Here is an 11,974-nt window from a genome sequence, read left to right on the forward strand (position 1 = left end):
ACAAAAGCTTTTTATGATGGATAAACTGCTAAGTGTTGATGTTGAATCCTAATTTAAAAAAATAAAGATTCTGAATGTCGTTGAAGAAGTTCTCAAAGTTGTGTTGAGCTTGATGAAGACGCCTTATATTTTAAACTTCTGAATATTATAACTCTTAATATGAAGTCACATTTGAACCCCACTTTCACTGGATTGCATGTGGCCCTTTCAAAAAAACCTTTGGACTGTTGTTGTGCATGAATGTAGTTTTCTGATTCTGGTCATAATGTCCCTGCTTTGCCTTTAGAAACAGAGAAGGGTTGGGAGACGGGGCGAGAGGTGGCATAGGTTTAACCAAAGGTTAGGATTATAAAAACAGGTAATTAAAGGTAGGTTTTAGTTAGAGCTAGTTTGAGTTGAGAAGAAGACGCAGACATTTCTCTTCCTGAAACCAACATTTAATACATTTTCATTTGAAATACAAAATCTTTCGCAGAATCATGGTGTGTAGTTGCCGATCTCGTTCGTACTTCTAATCGTGTCAATCTTTGTGTTCCATGCCTTCGTTAGTTTCACGTTGTCAGAATTGTGTTTCTCTTAACGTCGAAAATAAAAATGAACAACCGGCTGAATGACTTGTGCACAATTAATTCTCAATGAAAACAGTAAAACATGTTCAGATCTTTACTTAAATAACCAAAATTCTGATGACAACTTTTTCACTCCTTCACTGAAAATAATTGTTGATACCCTATCGCATCTGACGAGTTTCAGAAAAAGTCAAATCACAGCAAAATGATAAAACTCTAAATAATCTCATCACACTCACGACCCACAATGCATCTTACCGGAGTTCGACTGCCCCTCCCTCCAACCGTGAGTTCAACGTGCTTAGTTTCTTTTTATTATTCACAGTTGACACGTGGAAACACAAATAAACTTGATGCAAGTCATGATAACCTTATGACATCAGAGGAGGGGGCGGGGCTTAAACTGCTTGACACAGGATTATGTAAAGCAACGTCACGCACGCTTTTACGCGCAAGCATGCACACACACACACACACTTTCCAACAATATAAAACCCGGTGAGTGCTCCCCGTTCACTTTTTCAGCTACAGTAAAAAGTGACGACAAAGTGTGTGTTCGTGTATCACTCGCAGTGAAACCAGCAACAATTTCATTCTCACATTCAGAAACAAAAACTTTCATCACGCTTGTCAAGTGTTTGAGTCAGACAGAGCGAGTCCAGCGTCTGTTGGCAGTAACCTGGCACTAGTTTGGCAGTAGTTTGGCGTCACAAGCAGGATGATGACAGTGATGAGGTCGAGGGATGAGTTTTTGGCAGATGAGGAATCGCCTCAATCATGTCCTCGAACTCGCACGAATGCTGCTAAATCACTGCACACGCTGTCCATCAGAGGACTTACTGCTTTCATTGGTACATGATCCAAAGGTTTTTAAAATCGTGCAGCATTTTTGTCCATTTAAATAAAAACTTAAAGGCTTTCATGCGCCATTTACTACTGTCTGTTGCCTTGCAAAAAATAATTACACAACTGTCAGGTGATTTTTTTTTTTAACTAGAAAACAATTGAAGCAAACTCGAGCACTTGAAGAGATCGCAACTAGGAGTTAATATGGCGGCCACCCTCCGCTTGTCATGATGTTTCTTAAAGAATAATTTGGAAAAATATACTTTCCATTATCCAAAATAAAAAACAATTAAAAAGGTTTTCAATCAATATTCAATATTTTAGAATGCATGAAAGACATTAGCTGGCATCAAGATAATTTTTTTCAACCTCCAATGGATTCGTTATATAAATCAAAAATCCCACATTGTTAACCCGAAAAAAAAAAAAAGTTTCCATGAAACCAGTGCTGGTGGTTCTCGGCCATAATCAAGAATTGTGTTTATGTTAACACATGCTGCTTCCTTATCCTGGTGAAATTAACTCAAGGTTGAAAAGTTGAAAACAGATATTACAAAATAAATAACTGACAGATTGAAACCTTGCAATGAAAATTTGTGAAATTGGAAAACTAATTTGAATGTTTTTACTATCACCAGGATTGATCTGACAAAGTTGTGAAGTTGCAAAATAAAAGTTGTTTGGAAAATGTTGCTAACTAGCTTGTACCAGGTTGACCAGCAGTGCCGTCACACTCAGTCCTCCATTTGTGGGATGAGGATGTAAACAAAAAACACAATTGTCTTGATGTGTCATGACTAAAGTACCAGGGTTTGGCCAGCAGGGGTAGGTTGTTAACCTTCATCAGAACAAAAACGGGTTTTAAGATTGCAACTTGAAAAGTAAAAACATTTCGATGCTGATCAGAGTCAAAGATTGACAGTAACTCTCTTCTTCGTTGTGGTCGAGAACCGTTTCCGATAACTGGCTATGCCTGACCTAAAATAGTCAATATATATATTTACAAACAAAACACTCGTCCAAAACGGACAAATGCTACTTCTGCTATTTCATTCCTCTAAATATCAGACGCCATAAAACACAATCACTCGTGAACCAAACTCTTTACAATCTCAACGTGTACGATGCTTTCAGGGTCATGGTCGTATCCATGCAGATGTTGATTAATGTGTTCGGATGCATATTTCACTTCCTGTGGGACATTTAAATAGTTAAAATATATATTTAGGTTATAAGTTTGTAGAGTTTTGGCACCAACACGCTTCTACATTCTGGTATTGCATCCTCTTCATTCGTCCCTGCTGGGGGGAGGGGAGTCAGTCGTGTCCATGGCGACCACATGGGTCAGATGATGGGGGGGATGAGGGGCGTGTCAATAGTCTTGGCGACAGGGAGTCGCAGCGAGGGCCACTGGTAAAGTGATTTGCCGGGACAACTTACGGTCACCACAGTGGCGAGCGACCGGGCCAGGCTGTCGTTAGACAAACGAGTTCATGGCATTGACGGGCGACGGAGCTTCCGAGCTTTCGTTCCCTTCATGAGTGTCCTTCTCCTTCCTGCCGCTGTATTGGCCAATAAATGAGCCGTCTTCGTTAAACTGTCCGTCCCCGCCCTCCCCGTAGTCCACCAGGCTGTCGTCGCTCTCGTCGCGGCGTACTGTGCCGTTGGATGGTGTCCGGCTGCCCTTCAGCGGCTTGTGGTCCTCCATGTCGCTGTGAGGGAAAAAAAACGGTGAATTCACAGGCCGATGTTTGAGGCATCCAGAAGTATTTGGGATTTTTTTCTGTGGCTGAAACTACAAGACAATCATGCAACTTTCAAAATGCATCCGAGAGTAAATTCTTTGGTCACAAACTCTTCTTCTGGTCCGGAATCTTGGGAATCGTGCAAAGATAAAGGGATGTTGCAACCTAAAGTTAGCCTAAAGTCCAGCAAAAAGTAACCAGACGAGTCTGATTCAGGGATTAGAGTATACATAGCAAAAAAAGTAAATTTGGATGCCATAGTGAGAAGATGCACAAACATGAAACCTATCTTTTAGTGGGATCATCAACTAAGTCCAGACTTAAAGACAGCATTGCTTGAAGTACAGCAGTCCACAAAGACTGCAGCATCAATAGGCTCGATCGATCACAAACGAATCGAGAAAAAAAGGAAAAGCTGACACATAAATGCAGTCAGTGAAGAAGTAAACTGACTTCACCACATTCTCTGTAACACAGATAGACGATTGCTCTTTGATGGAGGTGCTTCCTCTTGAACGCTGCTGACAGATTCTGTCTACGCTCTTTAGAGTTTTGTGGACGAGCTCCCATTTACATGCACTGCAACAAATGCAGACACACCTTAATGTCATCACTTCCTTCAATATTTTCAAGCTAAACCTGAATTATAAGTGAGGTTAAACAAACTTTGTTCATATAGTGTTTTAAAAAAAGGAAAGACTGAAACTAAAGATGTGAGTTGGAAGGATTAAGGGGATAATGAAAAGCAGTTATTTTATGATGGTAAAAAAAAATAAAAATAAAATGATAAATGACAGGTATACATTTTTAAAAACTACTGACTGGTAGACTGAAACCAGATCAAATCATCTGATGTTGATTAAATCTGTTTTTTTAAATATTGAATGGGCGCATGACACAGAACAGCTGCCTCTCACACGTGGTCTACGTTCTTCTATCTTACAGAGATCTACAGCTGCTAACTTAGATGAAGGAAGCTGATGATGTTAGAAGCTGTTATTTTCTACGTAGAGCTGGGGAGCATGACAGGCTGCTGGCTCAAGAATGAACCTCAAACGTCTAAGAGGTGCAGCACATGCGTCCGCTCGTCTTACCTCTCTATTGACCTGAAACCCCCGCACAAAAAAAAGTGGTCATTTTCATGACAACTCTGGAAATATAACAACATGAACCTTTGAAAAATACGTCTTTTCTCACCTGTACTCCCCAAACGTCCCGTCGTCCTCCTTCATGGGCTGGATCTCCGGGTCCTGGTGCGCTTCTTCTTTCTCTTTCACTGTGAAAACAAACACATCCAGATCCATTTCACATCCAAATTAATTTCTGTCACTTAGCACCAGTCCGACAGTATCTCTCAGATAGAGATTCAACACGTCAATGCTAAGAGGGAGCCTTGACCATAGGTCAGATAGAGGAGTTAGAATCTACCCCCTCTGAAGCACAGCACCTCACAGCAGGGTGTAAGATGCTGGTGAAGCACACAAGGAACACCCATATTCCAAGCAAAGAGCACAGGAACATCTATGATGAATACAAACTGGAGACCCCGAGGTCAAGATGGAAAGCACCACCCAAGGTGATGGAGAATGACGGAGCCGAGATTCTCTCGGACTTCCAGATACAGACTGACAAGACGGTCATAGCCAACCAACCATACATTGCCATTATAAATAAGCAGCAGAGGAAAGTCTGTGTGGTAGAGGAAGCTATCCCTGTGATTGCAACATCAGAGAAAAGTACGTGAGAAAGTGGAAAATAGCAGGCGCTTAAACAAGAGATACAGAAAAATGACACAGCAACTGGTGGTCATTGGAGCAGGGATACACAACGTAAATAAAACGTACACAAAAAGCACATTATAATAATATAATGTCTATTTATATAGCGCCTTTCTAGACCAGGGTCACAAAGCGCTTTGACATACTGATGGGAGTAGGCTGAAACACATGGCGCCAGCTCTGCCATCAGGGTAAAGTGTCTTGCTTAGGGACACAACAACAAGCTTGTCTTGAGCTGGGATTGAACCTGCAACCTTTTGGACTGAAGGCAGCCACTCTACCATTTGAGCTATGACGCCCCCAAACACATTAATCTCCCTGCTACGAAAGACACTTTTCACAAACATTTACTTGACCGTATTTTACCGGGATATTTGCCGCCTTTGTTCCTCTTGATGAAGCAGACGATGAGCAGGACCAGGATGAGCAGCGCGATGGCACACATCAGCCCGATGAACCAGCCCTGGGTCGCGATGTCGACGTGCCGACTCGGAACCGCTGCGAGAGAGGAAACCGGAACATTCAGTCACAGAAACAAGAACAGTAGAATGACGATGGAGACCGAATGAAATGAGGTCGAACAGGCAGATGCGAAGGTCTTGGAGAAGGTTCAGTCTGTTGTGTGTTTTGTTATGCTTGAGTTGTGTTGAGAAATTAGTGATGAGATGAGCTCTCTTATTATTGTCAAGTCATTTGTTGTTGCAACAAGAGATTCGTCCATCAACCAAGAACATGTTCCGAGCACAAGCTAACAAGACGTCCACTCCTGTAGCTTCCATCACTTTGACTCCTCCACCTCTCCATTCACACCTCAGATGGTGGTCACATGCAAAATGATGTTGGGACAAGAATCTGGACCACGAGGTCTAGGAGGCATGCAGCCTCACCTGGGACCGTCACCAGCACCTCATTGGTGCTGTGGGGAGTCGCACCTGCCGGGTCTCGGGCCACTACACGCACCCTGTAGGAGGTTCCTGGTTTCAAGCCCTTTATCAAGTGTGAACGAGAACTGTTCACCTCCTCCTTGGTCCAATCCTCTTTACCTGAGTTTTCGGGAGAAACACGGACTTAGATGGACCCGACTCTCGGGAGGGACTTGGGAGAAGAGGAGCTCTTACTGTTTTCTACAATATATTCCACATAAACGTTCTTATGGTGGCCAAAGTATTCCCAACTGATCACCGCGCTGTCCTCCGACACTGACGCGTTGACGGCGCCGAACACTGGGCCGGCCGGGGGCGCTGAGCATACAAGACAAGGCCGGCGTCAAACACTTACACACACACACACACACACACACACACACACACACACACACACACACACACATGGATCCCTGAGTGGTGTTTGGTTGGAGCTGAGATGATTTTAAAATCCAGGACAGGTGACATGAAACTGAGATGTATAAAGGGCAAGTTGCGAAAAACAAATTAATAATAATAAAAATAATAATAACCAATAGAAAAATGATATTTTAAAATGAACCTAAAGTATAACGGTAAGAGAATAATTTAAAAATAATTAACATGATTTAATTATCTAATAATATGAGCAGGTCTAAAATCAGCATGTTGAATATTAGTTTGAACACGTCAATCATCAGGAAAATAAGTACAGTTGAAGTATTACATAAATATAACAAAAAAATGTAAACTATGAATTGAATTTTAATCAAGGAAAGAATCTACAGAGATGAAATAAGGTTAAAAAAAAAAAAATCAATTCACAGGTTCACTAGTAAGATAACAGATATAATGCTGATTTAGAAAGTGTTTACACAGTAACATTAAAAAAAAAGTGACAAAAGCACAATGATCACATTTTCAAAAAACTAGTTTTAAGGTAAGATAGATGAGTGAACAGTCTGACAGGAGGGCGAGGGGGTGAGAGAGTGTAGGTACCCTTGTGAAGCGGGGGGAGCTGAGACTGGGTGATGGGGGAGGTGGGGAGTGGGGGCTCAGTGGGTCCTGGAAGGACACGAGAGTCAAACAACAACAACAACAGGACAACAACAGCACATGCATGCGGATGGAGGAGCGCCGACGACAAACAACTTCATTCATGCAAGAGTTTTGGACTAAAATGTGTTTGAGATGAAAAAATTTGACATGCGGGATTAACGTCACATACAAAAAGTATCTTATTCACAGCAGCTGCTTTAATCCTTTAGATTCAGGTTTTCAATATCAAATACTTGAATAAATGAGAGAAAATGACGAGATGAAGGTACAAAAGTCAGAGAGAGAGAGTATCAGTTTAGGTTAAAAAATGATTTATGAGTATGATTTAAATTAAATCAGTGATGAGTAGGAATGATGTGATTGAATATAATTCAATTTGTGAAAAGTACCAATAATAAAATAGAAGTAGAGACAATCTGGAGTAGGATTCATATGAGATTAAGAGGAGAAAAAAAATGGAGATAAAAAAACATTTATTTGTCAAGACCAAATAAGAGATATTAGTGAAGGATTGTAATTGCGAAGAAACAAAATGAGATTGAAGATGACATCATCTGTCAGATTACAAACTAAAAATTCAGGACGTTTAATTTGGTGTAAAAGTCACTTTTAAGATGAATAAATTGACGTTAAAAATACTAGTATTAAAGGTTTTTCTGAATTAAAAAAATTATCCAAATAATGATATAGGGAGTAGAAATTAAGTCGTTGGAGATTAAGATAAAAAATCAATTCGTCCAGAAGTTAGATTCTGACCGAGAAATCAAAAGTATAAACTGCAATAATGTACCATCAGAACTAAACATGTTTGTGGAGGTGACTGCTGGGGGTCACTGTACACTAGAACATGCCCAGAAATGTGACCTTTAGTTACCTTTGCTGCTCTCTACTTGTGAACGAGCTTCAGAGAGAGAAGAGACCGAGAGAGATTAAAAAACCCAAGTTCTGAACCAAGTGGCCCATAAGTGATCAGAACGTACTTGTCTCCACTAGCGTAGACGCTTCCATGGAGCGACTCGGCCCGGATCCCATGGCGGTCCCAGCGCTGAGGGAGAACTTGTAGAGCGTGCTGGAGTTCAGCTGGGTCAGACTGCAGGTGGTCTCGTTCGCCAGGAACGTGAGTGCCTTGACTGGACCTAGTTCACTGGTGCCGTTGACTATAGAAAACATAAAAAACAGAAGTCCCTTATAAATTCACATTTGAAGTTTCTAAATTCTTAATCTCTAAATGTATGATGCAACCACAAGTATAATATCATAGATAGTCACCTTTAATCTTCTGGTTCCCTCTTATTCTACAAATCAGTGTTACCTCATAATCCATCACTCTTAATCTGAAGTTATCTGATGCAAACGTTACTCTAATATCATGGATTGTCAATTTAAATCTCCAGATTTTATGTTACTTCTACTACTGTTACCTCATAATCCTTTACTCTTAATCTGAAACTATCAGATGCAAACGTTAATGTAACATTATGGATTGTCAATTTTAATCTACTTATTTTCTGTTATTTCCAATAATATTACCTCATAATCCTTCACTCTTGATCTGTAATTATCAGATGCAAACGTTACTATAATCTCATAGATAGTCACTTTTAATCTCCGGATTTTCTGTAATTTTCACGACTGTTACCTCATAATCCATTACTCTTAATCTTTAACTATCCGATGCAAACGCTACTGTAATCTTACTCCATCACCTGGTTGGTAGGTCAGCGTGTATCCAGTGAGGCGTCCGTTGTGGAGCTTCGGTGGCCCCCATTCCAGACTCATCCAGTCCAGGCCTGAACTCTTGACTTTGAAAAATGACGACAGCCCAGGAACTGAAATGCAAATCATGTTTGTCCGTCTATTGTTTTCTAAGATTGTGGACATGTTATAATAAAATGGATGTCATCTACATTACAACAAAGTGAGAACATGACCAGTAGACTGGAGTGATCCTCCTCACCTCCCTCCGGGGTCTCAAAGGTCTTGCTGGTGCTGGCCGGACCTTCTCCTTTGATGTTCATGACCCTCATGTAGAGACTGTAGACGCTGAATGGTTCCAGAGCCGTCATTTGACCCTCGGTGTGATTCCCGTTGAACGTCAGGACCTGCTCCTCCTGCTCCGGCTGATCCTTGCTGTCCTGCCGACCTCGCTCTCTCCGGTAGTACACCTGCAGATGACGCAAGCGAGTGATGCATGAGAAAGAGCTGGGACATCTGTGAAGATTCTATTGAATAATCTAAGGATTCTTTTGAAAATTAATGTTTTTTTAGGTTGCAATGATACAAATTAATTTCACAAATTATATTTATTTCAGTTTTAAAATCTAATAAGATTGTTTTTTTTATATTAAATATCAAAGTTTCTTCTTCCACGTTTTCAAAGATGACATGCAAGAACTCACCGTGTATCCCTGCAGTCTTCCTCGGACAGATGCCAAATCCACCGGCTCCCACTGGACCTCGGCCACAGTGCCGTTGTGGACCACGACTTCAACCTTCTCTGGAGCAGCTAAAGGTGCTGAAGAGGACAAAAATGTGTTTGTTAGAACTGCTGCTGTCAATCAGGAGTCAAAAACATTTACACACAATGTCACTCCTGAGATCCTGGAATGAGTACTTATGTTTAATCCATGTTACTTTAATGCTCAGTGCCACTTTTGTTTCATTTTCTAATCTTTGTCTCTATTTTCTGCTTAATTATTAACTACTTTTCAACAAAAGATTTCATATTTAATTTTTTTTTTCTATATATACATTTTTTGGTGGTCAAAATATTTTGCTAGTTGATTTCTTTTGTTTATCTGTCCTCTCTTTTTATTTGACGATTTCTTTAGCTTTCCATTTTTGTTTTTTTGTACTGTCACAATGAAGATAACTTTAACTTTAATTTTCTGGCTTATGTTTTTGACTTCCAACTATATTTTTCCGTTTGTATAGTCTTTCTCTTTCTTAATTTACTTCTTTTAACTTGAATATTTTTCCTGAACCATTACCTTTTTTATTTAATTATTTGTTGATTGTTATTTAGTGTTCTTCACTTTAAATACAGTCACTTTAATTTTTCATTGTTGTCTTTTTGAGTTGTTTGAATTGTACATTTGTTTATTTGCACCATTAAATCAATAAAGTTTTACCTTACCTTACCTTATTTTCTTTTGCCGTATAAAACGCTCACTACCAGTAAGTATACCAAGGTCTCCCCCTGGTGTTCTGTTTATAACCGATAATAACATCTAACAAATGAAAACTTCTAGTGAGTATTTGTTTAGCTTGTGGTATAGCATTTTAGTAATAAACCCCCATAAGTAATTCGAGGAGACTCACAGTCCTCTCCTGAGTATCCCATCTCAATCTTGGGTTCGGGTCCATTGCCGTAATCATTCAGAGCCTGGACTTTGATCTGGTACGGGACGTAGGTTAGCGTTTCTGTCACCGTATACTCTGAGCCGTTGGCCACAGTAATTGACGCCCATTGTTGATCCACATCCATCTGCCTCCACAGGACTTTGTACTCCAGACCAGGACCGTTGGACTGGAACCCTGTAAGTGGCTTTGAAATGAAGCAGCTAGTTAGCAACTAGCCTCACTCAGTGTTAGCATGTCAACCTAGCTAGGAACTTTACTAATATTACCCTCCAGCTGATGACCATGTTGTTCGGTTCCGATCCAACTCCTTTGACATCTGATGGATTCTCATCAGGAGCTAGAGAACAATGGATGGTTTATAAACTCTTGGTCATATGTCCCTCACATGCTGTCAAAGAACAGTACCTGCAGGGTTGGTTCTGTACTGGCTGGACGCCTGGCTCGGATCACTTAAGCCCATGTTGTTCTGAGCCAGAACCCTGAAGGTGTAGTAGACGTAGGGCGAGAGGCTGATCTGAGCTGAAGTGCTGGACCCTGTGACCTCTGTCAGGTTGACCCATTTTCCCGGCTCATGGAGGAGGTCTTCGTACTGGATCAAAAACTCTGTAACAAGAGATTGGCCTTAAGCAAAAGACAAGTCCTCTTCCTGCCCAGCTCCAGACCTACTCTGAACTGGACTGTTGTGTTCATCTCCAGGGGTCCAGGTAAGCCTCACGCTCCTGTCGGTCTGGTCAGCCAACTCAAGGCCAGTTGGTGGGTCCGGTTTCTCTGAAGGGCCAGAAGGAAATTATTAAGTCCCAGCAGAAGGTTGGCTTTGTTTTTGTCTTAATATTATAGCCCCCATCGTTTTCTCTCAGTTCCAGGACTGTTGTCATGTCAGAACCTCAGAAACACTTTCAACATAAATTAAACATTATTAGTAATTTTTTAAGGTATTGCTGACATTTTCACAAAGATAGCTTGACTCTTAATGAACAGAACAGAAACACCAGGGCTGCAATGAACTCATGATGTTTTACTCAGAGGCCCCGGTAGAATCCCAGCATGCCGGGGTCACAGGTGCACAGTCCTATATTAGTCTCACTATACCGGAACCAGGATTGCGACAATATGAAGTCTGTGTCTATGATAAGCCCAGATGCAAGTGCAGGCTACAGCATCATGGGTCTCACCAGGGTTGGGATTTTAAAAGTTGTGATCATGGTGCCTCAAGGTCACCTGGCTCCTGGTGGGAGTCACTTTCAAGGGTGGAAATTGCACTTGGGTTTATCGGCATCAACCACCAGAGTGTTAAGCTCTGGTGTTGTGGACGGACATCTAGACTCAGTACCAGGATCTGGGTGCTGTAAGCTGTACCTCCTTCTCAGGGGCAATTAGAAGCTCATCAAGGGTCATGTGATAATCAGATGACCCCTGAAAGTCCAAAACACCACAGGTTTTCCAATAGGGGGCGTCACATGCCAGATACAGGTTTTTTGTCGCTCAGGGATTCGTAGGGTTAGACCAAAATCCAGGTTAAAATAGATTTTGTGGACATGAGGTTGTTGTGATGTGGACGAAGGTGAACACGGACTGGTGTGGACGGTGGAGTGAAATGTGACAAAGATGGAGGAGGAACGTCAAACAGCAACGTGCAGCGTTTACCGTAGACGATAGCAGGAGTGGGCGTGGCCTCTGAAGCGGAAGAAGGTGAGAGTTCGAGACGAAAGTAT

At 41.3% G+C, this 11,974-nt stretch overlaps 1 protein-coding gene across 3 annotated transcripts in view; it reads right to left on the minus strand.

Annotated features, from left to right (window-relative positions):
• Positions 1-430: 430 nt before the first annotated feature.
• The window catches only part of LOC148084638 (neuronal cell adhesion molecule-like), a 30,020-nt gene continuing 18,476 nt past the window's right edge, over positions 431-11,974 (minus strand). For 2 of the 3 annotated variants that reach the window (XM_087787756.1, XM_087787757.1), the window contains exons 16-31: positions 11,907-11,936; positions 10,929-11,030; positions 10,668-10,865; positions 10,529-10,599; positions 10,221-10,446; positions 9,299-9,414; positions 8,857-9,064; positions 8,606-8,728; positions 7,880-8,056; positions 7,774-7,800; positions 6,840-6,905; positions 6,057-6,179; positions 5,826-5,981; positions 5,305-5,436; positions 4,358-4,436; positions 431-3,127 (exon numbers count right to left, since the gene is read on the minus strand). In XM_087787756.1, coding sequence (XP_087643882.1) covers positions 2,893-3,127; positions 4,358-4,436; positions 5,305-5,436; positions 5,826-5,981; positions 6,057-6,179; positions 6,840-6,905; positions 7,774-7,800; positions 7,880-8,056; positions 8,606-8,728; positions 8,857-9,064; positions 9,299-9,414; positions 10,221-10,446; positions 10,529-10,599; positions 10,668-10,865; positions 10,929-11,030; positions 11,907-11,936 — 2,069 coding nt within the window. In that variant the 3' untranslated portion in view covers positions 431-2,892. The remainder of the gene's footprint in view (positions 3,128-4,357; positions 4,437-5,304; positions 5,437-5,825; positions 5,982-6,056; positions 6,180-6,839; positions 6,906-7,773; positions 7,801-7,879; positions 8,057-8,605; positions 8,729-8,856; positions 9,065-9,298; positions 9,415-10,220; positions 10,447-10,528; positions 10,600-10,667; positions 10,866-10,928; positions 11,031-11,906; positions 11,937-11,974) is intronic. The other variant, XM_087787758.1, reaches the window with a different exon arrangement.

This window comes from Callionymus lyra, chromosome 3 (genome assembly GCF_982586985.1).
Source record: "Callionymus lyra chromosome 3, fCalLyr1.hap1.1, whole genome shotgun sequence".
NCBI lineage: Eukaryota > Metazoa > Chordata > Actinopteri > Syngnathiformes > Callionymidae > Callionymus > Callionymus lyra.